The 19216-nt window shown below is 47.6% G+C and overlaps 1 protein-coding gene and 1 long non-coding RNA gene across 2 annotated transcripts in view; one reads left to right on the top strand and one right to left on the bottom strand.

The window, feature by feature from the left end:
- Positions 1-19216, bottom strand: part of B4galnt3 (beta-1,4-N-acetyl-galactosaminyltransferase 3) — a 97313-nt gene that overhangs the window by 23420 nt on the left and 54677 nt on the right. The window contains exons 2-3 of the mRNA XM_063258579.1: positions 7145-7248; positions 6046-6123 (exon numbers count right to left, since the gene is read on the bottom strand). Coding sequence (XP_063114649.1) covers positions 6046-6123; positions 7145-7248 — 182 coding nt within the window. The remainder of the gene's footprint in view (positions 1-6045; positions 6124-7144; positions 7249-19216) is intronic.
- On the top strand, positions 6829-8367 carry LOC134478166 (uncharacterized). Its single transcript, XR_010050653.1, has 2 exons — positions 6829-7013; positions 8219-8367. It is a non-coding gene; the product is annotated as an uncharacterized LOC134478166 (long non-coding RNA).

Below are 19216 nucleotides of genomic sequence, written 5' to 3'. Positions count from 1 at the left end.
ACCAAAGCGTATGGAATATAAGGCAAACTAAGACGGCAGTGATTTGGGGCTCTGAAAAGAGCGAGGACTGAGCCACACAAAACACTTGTACATACATGTTCACATTAATCAAATGAGTCTCCCCCTCAAAAGCAACAACACAAATGTCCCCAACAGAGGAGTGAATAATAAAATGTGACCAGCTGGGCACAGTGACAAATGTCTGTAATCCCACCACTTGGGAGGCTGAGGCAGGAGAATCATAAATTCAAGGCCAGACTGGGCTGCATGGTGAGTTCAAGGCCAGCCTGAACTGCATGGTGAGTCCCTATCTCAAACAACTAACTGGTGACCTGCTATGGTCAGCCTATGAAACTTTCATGCCAGGGGAGCCAAGTGGAGGCGGAAATACGTGGACAGGCTGAAGCCAGAAGCAGAAGGAAGAGCAAAGCACCAAGCATATTGCCGGTTTGTGAACTATGGATAAACCAAGGAGCGGAGCCCAGGGAGGCGGAGGCAGGGAGCTGGTGTGGTTGGTGGGGTACCTGCTGCTGTCTAGATCTTGTCTCTCAATGAGCTAGCCCTTCCATCATCATCAGGTCACCAGGACCACCTCTGAGAGGTCCCCTTGCTCATCCCAAACAGTCCTTGTTGGCTGACTGTCCTGGATCTGGGATGTTCAGTTCTCGGTCAAGGTCTGGCGTATCATGAATACAGTGTCACCCTGTCTGCTCTTACACAATGGCAGCTTTGCGGCCACAGATATCTGCCTCAACATGAACAACCTTTAAAAATATCATGCCATCTGAACAAAAGCCAGTCACAAAGGACCATGTATTGTACTGTCCCATTTACATGGAATGTCCTAGGCAAATCTAGAGACAGAAAGCAGATGACTGCTAAGGGCCAGGGGATGAGGTAGGTGATGAGGGTGACAGCCAGGGATGGCATTTCTTCTCTGGTAATGAAATGTCCTAAGATGACTTTGATGGAGTCTGTGGCTGTACCAAAGCACAATTTAAATGAGTGGACTGATGTGAAATAGACCTCAGCGGAACTACAAAAAAGTTACACAAGCCAGGTACATGCCTATGGTTGCAGCCCTCAGGAGGCTGACGAGGAGGATCACTGAGGTTTGACGCCTACTTGGGCTACACAGTGAGCTCAGGGCTGTCTGCACTACATAGCAAGATCCTGTCTCAAGTTGAAAGAAAAATGGACCCTGCGTGTGAGCCCCAGCACTGTAAAAGAAAGAAAGAGTGGGGAAAAGACCAAGGAAAGCCTAAAAACAAGAGTCTGTGTCCTTGCCCTCTCCACAAAGAAGACACTGCCTTCCTAAAGCCCATATGAATAAAAATAACCCACAAACTTTCTGACCTGCGAGGACATGACTGTACATATTTCTTCTTCTAACTATTTGGGCTTGGGAGGGAATGTGCTGGGTAAGTGTTCTGGTCAGTGGAACAGGCTGGCATTAGGTCTTGTTAGTGTCCTGTGATTTGGATGCATACAAGGAAGTTAGGGAGACTCTGTTGCTGTTTTGTTCCTGTGGTGTTGGGAATGGAAGCCAGGGATCCTTCAGTGTTAAGCTAGATCCTCAGCCCTGCTTATTTATTTATTTTAGTTAGACAGGATCTTGCTATGCAGTACAGGTTGGCCTTGAACTCACAGCGATACTCTTGCCTGAGCCTTCTGAGTGCTGGGATTACAGGCATGTGCCACTACACCTGGCCTTATTTTTATTTTGAGACAAGTTTGCTCAGGGTGGCCTCAAACTTGCAATGTTCCTGCCTTGGCTTCCCGAGTAGCAGGAATTACAGGCACGCACCACCATACCTGGCCATGAATATATTTTTGAGGACAGCTACTCTATGAAACCTGGCCCCAGCCATGCAATGTGATCTGCCCCTGTCGAACACACCAAGGAGACACGCCAGGAGACACCCTTGTCTGTGTGTGTGTGTGTGTGTGTGTGTGTGTGTGTGTGTAACTCTGAGAGAATGAGCAGCCAACTGAAGATGAAACAGCACAAGAGACCACAGTCACCCTTCCCAGTCTGTCTTTGTCACTTTTAGAGCAGGGTGTGTACTAACTCTGTGGCCTTGAGGTCAACCTCCCTGAGCCAGTAGCCAAGGAAAGAAGGTAACAGTCCGATCTGAGAGCTCCTGACTGCTAGGAGGTGTTCAGTAAATGGTCTGCACTGCTAACCAGGGAACTCACTACCGTCAAAGGCAGCGAGGCAAACATGGAGGTGCACTGACTGGAAGGGCTGGAACCCTGTGAAGCAGTGACACCACTGTCACCTGGCCTCTCCCTCTTGGCACTGGTTCTCTGAGGTAGTAAAGTAAAGGACTGACGCTGTGCTGGGCTCAGTGGGGACTGACAATCTCAAACGCATGAGGCCTACGTTTCAAAACCACCAAAAAAAAAAAAAAAAAAAAAGGAAGAAACAGATTACAGCGCAGGATCTCTGATTCCCTGGAGATCCATGAAAACTAAAGAAGCTCTTTGAACTACTGTTCATATACATAAAAACGAAATCAACAAAAATTGGTCATTCACCACCAAAAAGGTCCCCCACGTGTATTAAAATATCAAATACTGCATGAGGGAGAGGGAGAGGGAGAGGTGGGGGGGAGGGAGAGAGAGAGATTTTAAAAGGGGGAGTAGGAATATTGCTTAGTATAAAGGCTCTAGGTTCAAATCCCAATATCACAAGGAAAAAAAAAAAGAAAAATTAGTCCTGTCTTTTGTTAACTGTTTCTTTAAATCACATATTCATAAATACATTTATATCCCTGATTGACAAGAAGTGGGGAAACTAATTACTCATAGATACAGAACAGTATGTAGCTATCTTTAAAAATAATTAGCTCACTAATAAAAAGGACCCAAAGCTGCCCTTAAGAGAGAAAGCTGGATCACCAAGCCAGGTGATCTTTAAGGATATTTCTCTTCAAAATATTATCTCCAAGTAAGGTGGGCACAGTCACCGGAGAGTGTCATTTGGTAGAGATATGCCAGGGCTGGGGCTGGGGCTTAGCTCAGCGGCATAAGCGCCTGTCTTGCAAGCAGGCAGTCGTGAGTTTGATCCCTGGTACCGATAAAAAAAAAAAAGAAAAAAGAAAAAAGACAAAAAAAAAAAAAAAAAAGAGAGATATGCCAGGGCTGTACTATACCCTTTCTGGGGGCGTTAAGAAAAGGTGATTTCCCAGCATGGACGACCTAGATCACACCGAGCATGGTCCTCCCTTTGCTCTTGCCCCTGAGCATGTGAGTGGACTGCAAACCAAACCACCCAGGCTGGCGAAATCTATCCATCTATCGGGGGAGGTGTGAGTAGACACTGGGCCGGCCCACACCAGCAAGCCGAGAAAAGTAATCTATGTCCACAGGATCCAGACAAAAAAACCCGGGCTTCTAATACGACAAACCCAAAGTGTAAATGAATTCAAGAGCAAAATAAAAGCTAGATAATAGGAAAAGGGAGACAGAAATTTGCAGATAGGAAGAGGACCAAAGATGGAGGAAGAGGGAAGTAAAAAGCATCACAATGTGTTATATACCTGTGCCAACTCCCCCAGTCGTTATATATTGCAAACATGTGCTAATAAAAATTTTAAAGTTAAAATTAAAAAATTCAATGATTAGGAAAAAAAGAGAGTGGGCCGGGGATTTAGCTCAGCAGTTCAAGCACTTACCTGGTGAGCACAAGGTCATGAGTTCCATCCCTGGTACCACAAAAAAAAAAAAGCAAACACTGGCTCTAAACAAGTCATAAACCAGGTGGAGTGGCACACACCTGCTCTCCCAGCACTCAGGAGGGTGAGGCAGAAAGACCACCACAAGTTCAGATCAGCCTGGGCTACAAGTGAGTTCGAAACCAGCCTGAACTACATAGTCACAAAACAAACAAACAAATAAATTGGTCATAAAAGAACAAAACCAAAGTGAAGATTTTCGCCCTCAAACTCCATGCTGCCAGAGTCTTGGCACAAGCACTTACTCAAAGTAATTTGTGCATGATCATTAATTTTCCTGAGCAGAAAAGAAAAAGGATTTCGAAGCCTATAAATGAGGGTATCGTGACAGTTATTTTTGGCTTTGCCTTTCTGCAGCACTGAAGACTAAAGTCAGGGTCTCAGGCATGCTTGACAAACGCTCCACCACTCAGCTAAATCCTCAGCCCAATGTTGGTTTTTTTCTCCTCCTCCTCCTCCTCCTCCTCCTCCTCTCCCTCCTCCTCCTCCTCCTCCTTCTCCTCCTCCTCCTCCTTCTTCTCCTCCTTCTCTTCCTCCTCCTCCTTCTTTTTTAAATAAACACAAGGTCTCACTATGCTAGTTAGGCTGGGCTCAAGCAATCCTCACGCATGTATCTTCCAAGGAGCTGGGATGGCAGGTGGGCACCACCATGCCGTTATGATTTTCACTACTTTCTAAAGCATTTTCTAAAGCAGAATTTCCTAATGCATATTCCTTAGAACACTAATGTTACAGAATACTAATATGTACTTCATAGAAAAAACAGTTTAGTGAGTAAACAAGTTTAGCATATGTTGAGCAAAATCCAGATCACTGCAGAACTGATCTTTCATATGCTAATGTCCAGGCCAGGTGGTTGGCGCATGCCTATAATCCCAGAACTTGGAAGACTGAGGCAGGAGGATCACTGCTAGTCCAGGCCAACCTGGGCTATGGAGTGAGTTCAAGGCCAGCCTGAATCATACAGTGAGACTCTACCTAAAATAAATAAACAGAGAAAAACTAGATGCTAATGTTCATTTACAAGGAGATGTAGCCCGCACTATTTTTGTTGTTTTGGTTTTTGTTTTTTTTTTAATCGGTACTGGGGATCGAACTCACAACCCCCTCCTTGCAAGGCAGCCTGAGCTAAATCCCCAGCCCATGTTTTAGGTTTTTTTTAAAAGGCGTATTTAACAATAGAGTCCTCTCTCTTCTGGCAATATCTTGTGGGATTTAATGGTCCCAGAAAGATAACTGGAGAAGTTTGTTATCTTTAAGACTAGGGATTGGTTCCATATCCAAATGAGTGTTTAAAAAAAAAAAAAAAAAAAAAGACTGGGGATTGGTATGGCCATAAAAACCTTAAAGATAACGCATTTCTCCCTAGCTTGGCTTTTTCCACTATAAAACAATGATAATGGGGGCTGGGGATTTACTTCAGCGGCATAAGCGCCTGTCTTGCCAGCAGGCAGTCGTGAGTTTGATCCCTGGTAACGGTAAAAAGGAAAAAGACAAAAAAAACAATTATAATGGTTTTAGAGTCTGAACCTGAAATGTCCCCTGAGACCCAAAAGCTTGCTGCCCAGACTGTACCACTATCAGGAAGAGGTGAAACCTTAGGAGGTGAGGCCTGGTGGGAGGCAGCGAGGTCCCTAGGGTGTGTCCTCAGGGACCTTGAGATCCCAGCCCCTTCCCCTCTCTGCTTCCCAGATGCCATGAGGTGAGAGCCTCCTCCACCATGATACACTGCGTTATCACAGAAGCAAAGCAACAGGGACAAGGGACCAGGGACCGAATCACTGAAACTGTGAGCCAAAATAAAATTTTCTCCCCTATACGTTGTTTATATCAAGTGCTTGTTACCAAGATGGAAAGCTAACACAATGACTTTTTTTGTTTGTGTTCTGTTTTGTTAAGACATTGCATAACCCAGGTTGGCCTCGAACTCAGCAATTTTCCTGTCTCAGCCTGGGACAGGCGCCTCTATGCCCAGCCACAATGACTCCATAGGGTCAAAAGACTGAGTGTGCTACACAGTAGGCCTGGAGCAAATGTTTGTGCTCTCCCTGTAAAGGAAGAAAACCAAATGAGCATGGAACCCGGGGTGGGGAGTGCTGGGAATAACCACCGGAAGGTTTTCCTGATCTCTGGGACTATCTTTTTTCTTTGTTTGTTTTGGAACTGGGGATCAAACCCATGACCTCCAGCCTGCCAGCCCAGTATCTAGAATTATTTTTAAAAAGAAAGGAGGGAAGGAGGGAGAGAGGGAAGAAAGGAAGGAAATTTAACCTTCTCAAAGATCAGGACTGGCAGAGTCCCCTACCTCTGACAGCCAGGGCACAGGCTTATTCCACTTCAGGTAGCTGCTGTTCCTGCCTCCACTTCGATCAACTTCTTGGTCCTAGTGGAAGAATGAAGAATGGATTCAGTGGAACTATCAGGGTGCAAAACATACCTGAGGGCAAGAAGGGAAGTCATAGCCCTGACCACACAAAGCTCAATGGCCAAGGGGGTCCCCCACTTGTTAGTTATACTACATTTCTCAAGAGAGCGGCCCCCACTACCTCACCAGTGTGTGCTCTGAGGTCCATCCACCGCCCTGAACTTTCTCAATCTGTTCCATGTGGGAAAGATAGTTTTTAAATTAAATCAGGAACTTTGTCTTCCTCTATTTCTCCTAGGTCCTAGCCCAGATTTGTCACTCCCTGTCACACCCAGTGGAAGGCCCAGAGAGCCCACACCCTCTGTGCTGCACAGGTTCAAAGGCTCAGTCTTGGGGGTCTGTGTCTGTTGTAAACTCCAGCCTGAGCTGGATCCCACTTTTCCTATTCTACCCCTTTTGGGACCAATGGCCCAAGAAACACTACCATCACCCCATCACCAACTGTACCCCCAGCTACTTGAAGAAAGGGGCATCTGTCTACCTTATTCTCCCTGGTTCTCAGCAGCAAGCACCTGGTATTGTCACCAAGCTGTGGCCTGGGCTCTATGCCAGGGAGTGCCGGACATCCTGGTCAATACTCGGGACATGCTGTTTGGTTTGCTCTTTTCGTTTTTTATTGGGAGTGCTGGGGATGGAACTTGGGGCCTTGTGCAGTACCTGTTAAGCAACTGCTGTACCATTGAGCAGCACCCCAGCTCAGGACTCGCTACTTGAGATGGAGGCCACATGCGTGCGGAGCTCAGACATAGATGGACATCTCTAAAGATGTAATGAAAACAGAAACAGGACAACCTAGCCCAGAGGTAGCATGAGCTTTGAGGAGCACAGGACAGACATTTCTGCATGAGGTAGGAAATCACAGATGCCACACTGGGATTCCACTACAGAAGTGGAGGGTTTCCTCACAGCCACTGGGGCAGGGGAACTGACGGCCCACGTTAACACACCAGCCGGGAAAAGGGCCGGCCTTGCCACATACCTTGAGGTTCACCCTCTGGGGATGGTAGAACTGGAGATTTGGGTCCACGGCTGGGATGTTCCGGCTGGCCAAAGCCTTGGCTAGTTCTCTCCAGTTGGCATACCCTGTGGGAAGAAGGGACAGAAAAGCAAGGTCAACATAATACAAGGGCCTGTACATCTGTAAAATGGTGGGCTGGCGATAACAAAGGCATTTGCTTCCCTCCTGCTCCTCACTCGTGGATGGGAAGGGAGACAGTTATAAAGCAGCTATACAGCCCCTTAGAATTCACCGCCTTCCCTGAATCAGAGGAGCCTGTCTGTTGACCCACTATGGGCTGAGCCTTCACTGGCTGCTGCTGAGGGCCTATTTCTCCCCAGAAGCTGCTGAGGAGAAATAAGTGAGAAAGGAAACACTCTCTCTCTTCCAGCTTGGTTTCTTCCAAAGCAGCAGCGAGGGGTTGCTATTGAGGGGGTAGGCCTCTTCCTCCCCTACCCCTAATCACTAATCAAAGAGTTGCTGGAGAGAACCAGAGCAGTGGGAGACAGGAAAGAGTGCGCCTGAGACTCGGTGTTTGCCAAACAAATATAAACTCCTGGAGTGTAAGTTTAGAGGGCCAGCTAGTGGAGCCTGCATGTGACAGATGAAGTCTACTCTGGAGGGCTCTGGAACCCCTGGACTTGCACACATCTGAGAAGGCAAAAAGCCAACCCGTGGTGAGAGGGAGGAGGGTAAGGAAATTGCTGGGTGCACAGAGACATTCTCAAACAAGCGAAGAGGCAAGCACTGTGCTGGGGAGGAAAGAGTCAAGTATGGCTGGAAATTCTCAAGGCTATTTCCAGGGTCACAGCCTCCTCCTATAAGAAGATGGCCTGGGCGTGGCTACTGGGCCTTGAATCAATGGACCATAAACTGTATTCCAATTGTTAGCCATAAACCGTAATATTGGGCCATCAGAAGTTAGAATGAACTTTTGAGATCTGTTCACATTCCAGATAAGGAAAATTGGACTCAGGCTTAGCAAATAGTTACCAGGCTAACACCAGATCCAGGGTTCAGAGGGATTTCCCCTAGGCTGCTCTTTTATCTCTGCAGCTGTGTTAAGATGTGCCATGAGGATTGGAGGACCAGGGGAAGAGAGAAAAAGGCCACACCAGGAAGCAAGCCCAGTCTGGGAACCAGTGCCATGCATGGGCCGCTGCTGGACCAGGAACAGCCAGACCCCAGCGCCTTCCGGTGCACAGGTGGGCAAACGAGAAGTATCAACAAACCCGCCACCTCCACCCACCACCACCACTCCAGCCCTGTAAGCAACTGGCTTACGTGGAGAAACACAGGCTGTGATGGTAGCTGTGGAGGTGAATGCAGTTGGATGCCTGTGGTGCTTTGGTGCTTCACTAACATTGCAGGGCTAGGGCCAGTGGTCTGATTACAGGTTCAGAGGATATCCGTACGCAGTGTGGCACCTAGGGGGGAATCTCCTGAGGGCTGCAGCCACTGTTGACTCCCTATGGTCTTGTTTTGAAGTCCTTTACCATTTCCATTGTTTTGTTGAGTTGAGTTTTATCTTCTTTTGTTTTGTTTGCTTATGTCAAATCTGATGGCAGGAGCAGCTATTTCAAAGATAGCAAGATATGGTAGCAATTTTGGATTTACTATTGGCTTGTTTGAGATCCTTTATTGCATTCATTGTTTTGTTTTTATTGTTCCTATTCTGTTCTTTTCTGTTTGACTCTTACTATGTCCGAAGTTATCTGCAGCTATTTGGAAGACATCAAAAGGCACTGTTGTTGATTTTGTAATGTTTTAAAGTCCTGTATCTCTTACACAGGTTTGTTTTGATTCTGTTTTATCCTCTATTAAAAGAAAAAAAAAAAAAAAGATGGGCCATGAAGCTGGGCTGTGGCTCCGAGGTAGAGCGAGTGCCTGGCAGAGGTGAGGAACATGACACAAAAGGACACTGGCCACCTGTGACGGAAGGGCAGAAGGTGGAAGCAGAAATCAGAAGTCAGTGGCTGACAGGAAGCAGGTGTCACAGGATCCCCAGGTGGGCACCAGTATACACTCAGCCAGCCAACCCGACCCAGAATGCAGAGCCCTACTCACGAGGACGGGCCTCACAGAAGGTGGACATTGATACCGTGCCACAGTGGTGCTTCCAAGGGGTGGGAAGGCAGGTGGGAAAACCACGAGGTGGGAGTGCTTTTCTTTCTTTCTTTCTTTCTTTTTTTTTGTCTTTTTCCTTTTTATCGATACCGGAGATCAAACTCATGACTGCCTGCTTGCAAGGCAGGCACTTATGCCGCTGAGCTAAATCCCCAGCCCCCGGGAGTGCTTTTCTAACAAGGTCTGTTTCTAATCCCAAACTAACATGGTTGTTATGTTTTATGTGGCCCTTTGGTGTTTACGAAACAAGCACAGGCATAACCTCTTGAGCCAATTCTTGTGAGATAGGCCAGGAATGAATACCCCTGCTTTATAGGTGAGGAAACTGAAGCTCAGAGCCAGAATAAAAGACACAGGCCACAGCTGGCTCAGAAGCACATTTCTGTTTTCTTCTGTACCAGGAATTGAACTCATGACCTCACGCTTGCCAAGCAGATGCTGTGCTGCTGAGTCACTTCCCCAGCCCCACATTCTTTCTCACAGACTGGTTTGCAGTTCCAGGCTGATTCTTCGACTGTTTTACTGTAAGGTCAACGAACTGTAATTGTGGACCTTTGTCCTGGCACCTACTGGGAAATGACAAAAACTTTCTCTTTAGCCCAACTTTAAGGCAGCTCTTCTAAGGTCTCTACTTGTGTGGCCCTTAGGGCTCTGTCCTAGGCCAGTCCTGCCCTGTCTAGCAAGAATCTCTGTGATCACCATAGATATATCTGATCAGGTTCCTCATACCCTCTCCTATACCAAGAGTCCTGGTGGGGCCAGTTAAGCAAGAATGCCCTGGGTATCTGGCTAGACATAATCTTGGTGTTCATGAGGCTGAGGCAGGAGGATGGCTGCAAGTTCAACGACAGCCTGAGGTACATGGTGAGACTTCTGCTCATCTGAATGAATGAATGAATGAATGAATGAATGTATGAATAAATGAATGATCGCTCGGGTGCCTCTTCTTAGGATCTGTTTGTCAGTTAACCCCATTCTCTGGTCTTATTGGCTATAAATCCTCAGCCATGTCTGCTGTACTCAGAGTTGAACTCAGGTCTATGCTGATGTCTCTTTTCTGTTATAACAGTGTGGGATAAAATCTGTCACCACCACTGTTAGCCAGTGAGCAGTTCTATTTCTCTTTAACAGAAGACAAGAGGTGCTCTCTTCATGAGCCAGGACAAATACTACGGAGATGGAGGGGGTGCGCACACAGGGAGGAAATTCAGTGAAGGTGACCTTGCCAGGGCCTGCCCTTAGGTCACAGGTGTGTCTGGTAGTTCCAAGATACCTGGAATTGGAATGGGCAGCAGCCCAGCCTTTAGTAATTTAAGCAGAAGGGCTTCTCTCTGCAGGCTTTGCTAATCACAGAAAGAAAGATAAGCAAGGCTCTGGAGTAGGGGAGACCTGATTTTGTTGGGCTGCCTATCAACTGTGGCTGCTTGAACTTGTAATTGCACCTCTTTGGCCTTGATTTCTTGGTTTGTACGGCGAGGAGAAAATACCTGCCCTAGGACTGATGTGAGCGTCCAGTTGCATACATCAGACCCCGCAAGGGATCTGACAGCCAGCATCACTTGGTGAGCACTCTTTCTTGGATTTGGGAGTCTGTAAATTGCATCGAGCCCGTGGCGCTCAGGCTCTCTTCTCTCCATGCTTATGGGCCAGAGAATAAGTAGACTGAGAGCCAGGAGCAACTCTGCGGTGGCAGAGAGACAGGTGACCCCTCCTCTTTGTTCTGTGGGCATTGCTTTGTCCCCACCACCCACGGCCTCTCCACAGCCCCCACCGACATTCACTAAGTGCCTGTTACATGTCAGGCACTGAGCCACATATTTGGACCTTTCCTCCTCCCCAGCCTCGGCCTCTGTGTTAATCCTGCCAGAGGATACCCAGGCACCGCTTGGTCCCCTGGGGAACTCAGAGCTAAAGAATGTGCTGATTTAACCATTGACACTTGTCACTTGCCCTCTGTAAGTGAGCGCCTTCTGCTCCTGGCCAGACCTCTCCTCCCACAGCACCAGCTGCCAGACCCTGTTTCTCCTGCAACAGGTGTCACATTTGTGCCAGGGGACAGACACCCGGATCTCAGGTGACAGATAAAGCACACCGTGCTGGCCTCATATTCTGCCCTCACAAAGCTGGGCTATCAAATTTACCATCAGCATGGAGCTCTGCCAAAACTCCTCCTCCCAGGCAATGCGGCCTCTTCAAAGGCCTGAAGATTATCATCTTGGCTCTTAGGTGAAAATATGGCACACATATACCCCTTGATGCTTTTTTTTTCTCTCTAGAAACTCACATGCTTTATTTCATTGTCCTCTCAATCTGCCTGTTAAGTGTTGTCATCTCCATTTTAGAGATGAAGACACAGAAAGGTTATCAGCCCAAAGTCACACAGGATTCCAATGATCCAAGGTCACATAGAAATGTGATAATACATCCACATTAGGCTAGAAACAATCAGCATTTAACCTCCTGCACCTCATTATCTTCACTGTTAGTCATTGTGTTGTGGGTCTGGAGCTTGCATTTCTCCCTCCATCTGACACTCTTACCTACATAACATGTGGTCAACACAGTCACCCACGCTGACAGGCTGCTACTGCTATGGATCCCAAACTGCAATGACAGGCCTGGGTTCCTACCCCATTCCCAGGGCTGAAACATATCAAAGCATTTTCAACTTGACAGAGAAGGGCTAGGCTATAGCTCAGTGGTAAAGCACTCATCTACCATGCACAAGACCCTGGTTTTCATACCCAAACAAAAATAATTTCACATGCAAAAGGTTCAAACTAAATTTGCATGTAGGTACAATGTCCAAAGACTTGTTAGTAAAGACCCTGGGCTACCTAGCCGATTTCAACACACCAAAGCCAGACCTTCTACAGGAAAATTCTATCAGCATTCAAGCCTCTACCAACACCCAATAGGGCATTTTACAAGGTACATGGCATAATAGATTGTTTTTGCTCCAAAGTAATTATAGGGATAGCAACACGAATAACCGCTAACACTGATGAGCACTTATTATAGGCAAGGCACCAGCCAAAGAGTTTTATTTTACCGTGCAAAGGGTCAATTAAGGTCCACACATCACATGTCACATTGTGGTGAGGAGCAAGGGAGCCCAGTACACACAAGAGAAGAATATTGTCAGGCCCAAGAAAGTCTGATTCACCTCAGCCCGCACTCTCCCATTTTCTTTCTTGTTTGTGGGAAATAGACTTTACCTATCTATACACAGAATTGGAAGTAAACAGCCCAACCCAATAATGAAGGAAGTCTACCCATAATGGGGCAATCGCTGAGGTAAACGGGTAAAATCCTACCCCGCCCCAAAATTCACCAGCTTCCTCTATCAGTAGGGAGGCTCAAGAATGCCAGCAAGTGAGCTGGACCCGGGCGAATGCCTGAGAGAGACGCAGGGCAGGGGGTGGGATTGAGGGTGCCGAGAATCAAGCAGAGGTCTTGGGGGGCCAGCAGCCCTGCTCCACTGGGAAGGGTTTGCACCTTCCCTAGCTGCAGGGAAGTGACCTGAAAGGGGGAAGCAGTAGCCCTTCGGGGCCTGCGAGGAGGGCTGGTTCCACCTGTTCCACCAGATGCAAAGGACCTGAAGATCCAGGATGAGGGCAAACTTGTGCAGAAGCCCCAGGGTCTGTACAGAGAACTGCTCCCCAGAGATTGAAACTGCAGAGAGAAAAGGTGATGAAATCCAGTGACGCCAGACAGACCAAGCTCTTGCCCCATAAGAGAACAGGAGGCTGGCAAGGGATAAGAGGCCATGGCACCCAGGACTCGGTTCTGCGTAGCCAGGAAGCAGCACTGATCCAGGAAGAGAAAGCAGGGGCCATGGCTCTGTCCTTGGAGAGCACCACAGCGCCAGCCACACATCCCCAGAGGACAAACCTGCTATGACTCGAAGCCAGCAGGGCCTGAGCCCCACCAGAATCTGGTAGTGACACAGTCAGTCAGAATGAAGGCAGGGGCTGCCACCTGCGGGGAAGTCTCCACAGCAAACCCAAGGCTCCAAAGGCAGAGACGGGCGTGGTTTTCCTTCCAATATAGGGCACCCCAGGGAACTTGATGCAATAAACCCGTATTAATGTAACAATTAACATCCATAAGTTAGCTTATATCCATATACACATGCCTATGTGCATAGCACCTACATTTGTACTACATGAAAAATAGATTATTTTGATGTCTTACAAGAAAACAAGGCCTTTTTTTGTTTGTTTGTTTATTTCTGTCCTTTTGAGACAGGGTCTTGCCATGCAGTTCAGGCTGGCCTTGAGCTCACTTTTTAGCCCAGGCCTACTGCCTCAGCCTCCTGAGTGCTAGGATAACAGCTGTGTACCACCACGCCCCCAGTAAAAACAAAGCTTTTGAAGTTAAAAATCTTGCCAAAAGTCACAAAAGCAGTAAGTGACCATGCCGTATTTGAAGCCAGAACAAAAGCCTGTGTTCTTAATTCCTTCACTGTTTACTGAATGTGCTTCAGAATTCTGTCTGCCTTCATTATCACCTGGGGTCCGGCACCCTGTTGGCTGCCAGCCCCTAATTACCTCCTACTTACCTACCGCCACCCACCCTCCTACACACCCGGTGCAATTCCTCATTCTCTCTCACTTGGCGCTAGCACCTCTCCACAAGCGCCAAGTAACTGCAAGGGAAGGTGGACACCCACATCTCCATCCCATGCAGCTGGAACACCAGAAATCACAGAACTCGAGCAGGTCTTCCTGCCCTGCCCTACCTTTTGAGCTTTTTCTCAACAGAAATAATTCAGCTGGATAACTGTGGACAGTGGTTGGCCAGGGAGATCACAAAGGATGCTCGGCTCCCTCTCCTCCTGCACAGCACTCAGTACACATGCAGGGGCAGTGTGAGGGGCAGCAAGAAGAATCCCGGGGTTTCCTTGGCTCCCCTATGCTGAGCAGATAGACACAGGCGAGGCTCTCCTCGCCAGCCCAGAGCTGCTGCAGCTCAGAGCCAGGCCCAGGACCTGACAAGTAGCCAGCTGCTTCCTCTGCCCCGTGCCAAGCAGGCACCTGAGCTGCTGGAGCAGTATGGCTCCTGGCAGGCTGAGGCTTGCCAGCCACCACACAGGGACTGTATCTATTTCCCCACTGAGTGCTGCCTTTGTGGGGCCAAAAAGGGGGATCTAAACTAGTGCTAGAGATGTGCTTAGGTCCTGCAGCCCTGGGGCCAGCGCTGCCTGCTCACCCAGCCATCCTGATACAGCGTAACACTGAGTGGGAGGGGCCAGGGATTTAGCTCAGTGGCTTAAGCGCCTGTCTGGCAAGCACGAGGTCATGAGTTCGATGCCCAGTACCAAAAAAACTGAGTGGGCAGATGAGGAGACAGACCCAGTGCCCTTTCTAATCTGCTGCCATTGAGCTGTGAATGTGGGCTCTGCCTGTACACAGCACAGCTCAGTAAACCTCCATTTCCTCACCCCCCAAGCCTAAGGGTAGATCAGTAGAGAGGTCCCAGAAGGTTTTGTGAGGCCCTGGGTACCATCTTTATCATCATGGTCCTTATAAGACATTAAAACAACATATGACATTTAAGGACCCATTCACTAGTTAGTGTTAACGACAATTGCGTAAAAACAGTCTTTTACAAGAGGAATGTGGAATGAGATGCCCCAGGAAGTAGAATGGTTTCAGGAAAACCGACAGGTATCAGGCCCAGGACTTGGAAACTGGCCCATGTCCACTAAAGAGATGCATTCATTAATCCTCAGTGGATCTAGACGTGGGCCACTAAGGTCTTTTCAGGGTCCTGCATGTCAGGACTGACTTTTCTGAACCCACTAGGCTTGACTTCTCCGATCCTCTTTGTGGAATGGGACAGAGACAACCTTCTGCACGTCGGGGAAGATATGGGACCATCTTTTAACTTCCTGGAGTCTTTCAAAGAGGAAGCTTAGGTCTGGAAGTAACTCAGTGAGAAGAGGAAGATCAGTGGTGCTCAGGAGTGCATAACTAGGGGACTGGGAAAGAATGAGCAATGGATTAACGAGCTAAAAATCACCAGGAATTTACTAAGTCCTCCAGCACTGCGTGCCCTGATAGCTGATGCAAATTAAGCCATCCAACCGTCCATCCCCAGGTGTCCATGGACTTCTGCGTGTGCTCTGGTGCTCACCTTCGTGAGTGAGCCAGTTCTGTTTGACACCCACCAGGCAGCCGGGCTAACCGCACGCTAACAGTGTGATGCTGCTGCTTGATTTTCCATTTGCCACACTTGCAGGAACATCGGCAAAAGGCTCTGCAAGTATTTTCTGTGATAGGATACAACCTCAAGGTTGCAAAGGGTCCCGAATAAGCAGTCTAAATACAAGGAAAACCCTGATTCTGTATAGTGGAATGAACACGTTTCATCAAGGTCATCCACCAAACTTGCCTGGGGATGTAAGCACTTGGAAGGGCGCGGGACAATGGCTTTGTCTGCAGTCAAAAGCCCATATTCCTTCTTCTTCCCTCCTTGCAGGTGGAAGAAGGAAAGCAAGACCTTATATCCTGACTAGGCAAACGTGACTTGAGCCTGACTTGAGTGCAGGCGTGGTTCTCACAATGGGAGGTCCGGTAGGACTGAGGACATAATAGACAGGAGCAGGAACAGAATGCAAAAACCAGAAACTGGAAGACTGAAAAAAAGAGAAGAGGGGGATGTGGCTTTGAAAAAGAAACAGAAGAGTCAGGCATGCTGGGGGCACCTGTCCTCCCAGATAACTGAGAGGCTGAAGCAGGAGGATCACTTGAGACTACGGGGTCAGGGCCAGCCTTCACAACCACAGCAAAACCCCTGGGCCTCTTTTTAAAAAAAAAATTGAGAGAGAGAAGTAGGAAATACTTTTTGGTTGTTTTATTTTGTGTTTTGAAACAGGCTCTCATTATGTAGCTCAGGCAGCTTCAAACTCTCCATGTAGCCCAGGGTGACCATGAACTAAACATTCTCCTGCCTCAGTCTCCCAAGTACTGAGATTCCAGGCAGCATGGGAAATACTTAACGATAACTGCTAATTATGAAGACGCTAGTCTTGGGCACTGTAGTAAGATACCAAGGAGCTAGGGAAGAGAATCACACTGTTTACAAAGACATCTTCTACATATTACCCCACTTATCTAATCAGTTAATACCATTATACATTTAATAAAGCATAGCTAACAAACGTGCATTCTCTCAGGCGAGTCATTACATCAAGTAACTCATACACATCATTCTATCTGATCTCATAACAACACAATAGGAATTAACATGATTCCCATTTTACAGAAGAGAAAGCTGAGCCCTGAGTGGTAAGAGGGTGCCTGACTGCCCAAGATGTCACAGCTTCTACACAAAAGTAGAGATTTATCCCCTGTTTGTTTCCTGTTTTAAAAGATCTGGCAAGTATCTTACATACCTATTTTGTCTGTGGAATGAAAAAGCCATGAAACCCAAAGAAAGCAGCAAAAGGTAGGGTCCTTGAGGCCAAGAACATTTCCTAGGGTGGCACAGTGACTCCATTTGGGACTGCAGCCAGGAGCCTCAGACTCCTAGCCTTCTCCATGCTATGCCTCCTTTCAAAATGACACGTTTTGTTTGCTTTTCCCTCCTTGAAGATCCAGGCCCTCAGGCATACCAGGTAACAGCTACAGGCACAGCGTTCTCTTTTAAACGCCTTGAGCTCTCTTTTCTGCATCAGTTTCAAAAAGAAGGTGCATTACCTGGTCTGGAGTGCTGCCAGCTGCTAAGCCCACAAGGTCTGATGAAGGTACCTTGCCAAAACACAGCTGAGGTTGTAACCAATCTTGAGGAGAGGGGATCAGACAGGCAGGCTCTCAAGAAAGGAACATGGAGACTCTGCTTTCCTCCATCCCACAAAGGATCGTGTTAATGCAGCTTCAAGCCCTAGACCCACCAAGAACCAGACAAGGTCACAGATTTAGTGACCCACCCCAGACTCATCCATCCCGTCAGAGTACCTTCGTATTCTCGGCCTCATCTTTATTTTGAACCTACTGCCATGAATCATTTCCATTTTGTTGATGGGAACATAGAGAGCCATTCAGGGTAAATTAACTGACCTGTCTAATGTCAAAAGGCAGTTGGTGCGAAGGACCAGGCTGGACTGTAGGGCTGGGCTCCTGACCCAGACTGACACAGCATCACACATGCTCCAATGACCAAGTGAGCCAGCCACAGGTAGAGGATCCGGGCCAGGGCGCTGACTGAGCTAGGAAAGGTCTGAACGCAAGAACTCTGAGACAAAAACCAGGTCCTGTCCTTTATTGTAGTCTCCCTGTATAGTATAGGGCAGTTGAAGTGATCAGTCCCAACACACTGCCGGCTTGAGAGAGGTGAAATTACCCGGTCCTGACGTTATGTCCCATCATATAACTCAGGCCCCCAACACATAAGTGAATGAATGGACGGAAGATGGGGAGGTGGGGCAGCATGGCAGAGCAGATCGGGCATCTTCTGGTCACAGTTCTGGGCCAAGACCAGCATGAATAGACAGACATGAGGCCCAGTGTTCTGAGAAACTAACCATCCCAGCTGGAGGCTTTCTCAGAACTATGGGGACACTGGCTGTAGTACAGATGGCAGTTGCATCTGAGGATACGCTAAGGCAATTCTTTTTGTAGGGGTCTCTCTCTCTCCCTCTTTCTCTCTCATATATACATATATATGATACATATACTGTATATACATATATATATATATAATTTTTAGATGTGTGTATGCATCTGTGTGCACGTGGAAATACATATAACATAAAATTTAGCATCTAAACTGCATTTTAGTGACCCTAGGGACTGAGCCCAGGTTATCCCCTCGGTGCTATTTTTTTGATAGAAGGTCTCACTAAGTTGCCAAGGCTGGCCTTGACCTTGTCATCTTCCTGCTTTGCCTCCTGAGGAGCTATGCCACCATGCCTGGCATCACTAACTAGTTTTAAGTGTACAGTTCAGTAGCATTAAAAATACCCACACTATTGTACAAGCAACAACATCAACCATAAATACAACTTTTTCATCATCCCAAACTGAAAAGTTGACTAAATTTGCTGATGAGATGACCAGAGAGGACTGATCTATACAACTCAACCTAACCCATTTATAGTCAGATCAACAGGAATGTTGGCTAAAAATGCACAAATAGGAGAAAATAACTTGTTCCAAGATCCCGCTGTCCCATGTCCAGCCCCCACACCGCAAGGACCCCCTCCACCGCTCCTCCTTGCCTGAGCCAACCGGTCAATCTAGGTCTAACACCGTGCATGGATGGGTGAGACTGAAGGTGTGGGCAGCCCAGAAACACCACACAGAGGACATAGGACACTGAGTGAAAAACTCAACTCTTCTTACTGATGAGACTAAGTGAGGACACAGTGTCATCCAACCTGAATTCGTATACCTGATTCACCCTGGTGAACCAACACATCAAACAGCTCTGGGGGAGCTGGGTTCTCAGAATATAATCTGCCACCTCATAGAGAAAATCAAAGATGCATACGAAAATGAGCTGACAGAAACTGCTGGAGGCCCCACAGACTCAGAGATACAGGCCTGTAATTCCAGCTGCTCAGGAGGCTGAAGCAGGAGCATGGCATGTCTGAGACCAGCCTGAGCAACGCAGTGAGACACTACTCAAAATACAGTGGAAACGATTTTTCAAGAGATGAGTATAGCTCAGTGGTAGGGTGCCTGCCGAGCATGCACAGGTCCTAGGTTTCAACCCGAGTACAAGGAGGGGGGAAAAAAAAACACCTCAGAACTGGGCATGGTGGCACACTCCTGTAATCCCATCACTTAGGAGGCTGAGGCAGGCTGATCACTGCAAGTTCAAGACCAGCCTGGGCTACAAAATGAGCCCAAAGCCAGCCTGAACGGCATAGCAAGATCCTGTCTCAGAAAGACAAAAAAAAAAAAAAAAAAAAACTGC

This window comes from Cavia porcellus, unplaced genomic scaffold (genome assembly GCF_034190915.1).
Source record: "Cavia porcellus strain 051 isolate PalLab524CR breed Dunkin Hartley unplaced genomic scaffold, mCavPor4.1 scaffold_11, whole genome shotgun sequence".
Lineage (NCBI taxonomy): Eukaryota > Metazoa > Chordata > Mammalia > Rodentia > Caviidae > Cavia > Cavia porcellus.
This window is presented reverse-complemented; position numbering and strand designations above follow the sequence as displayed.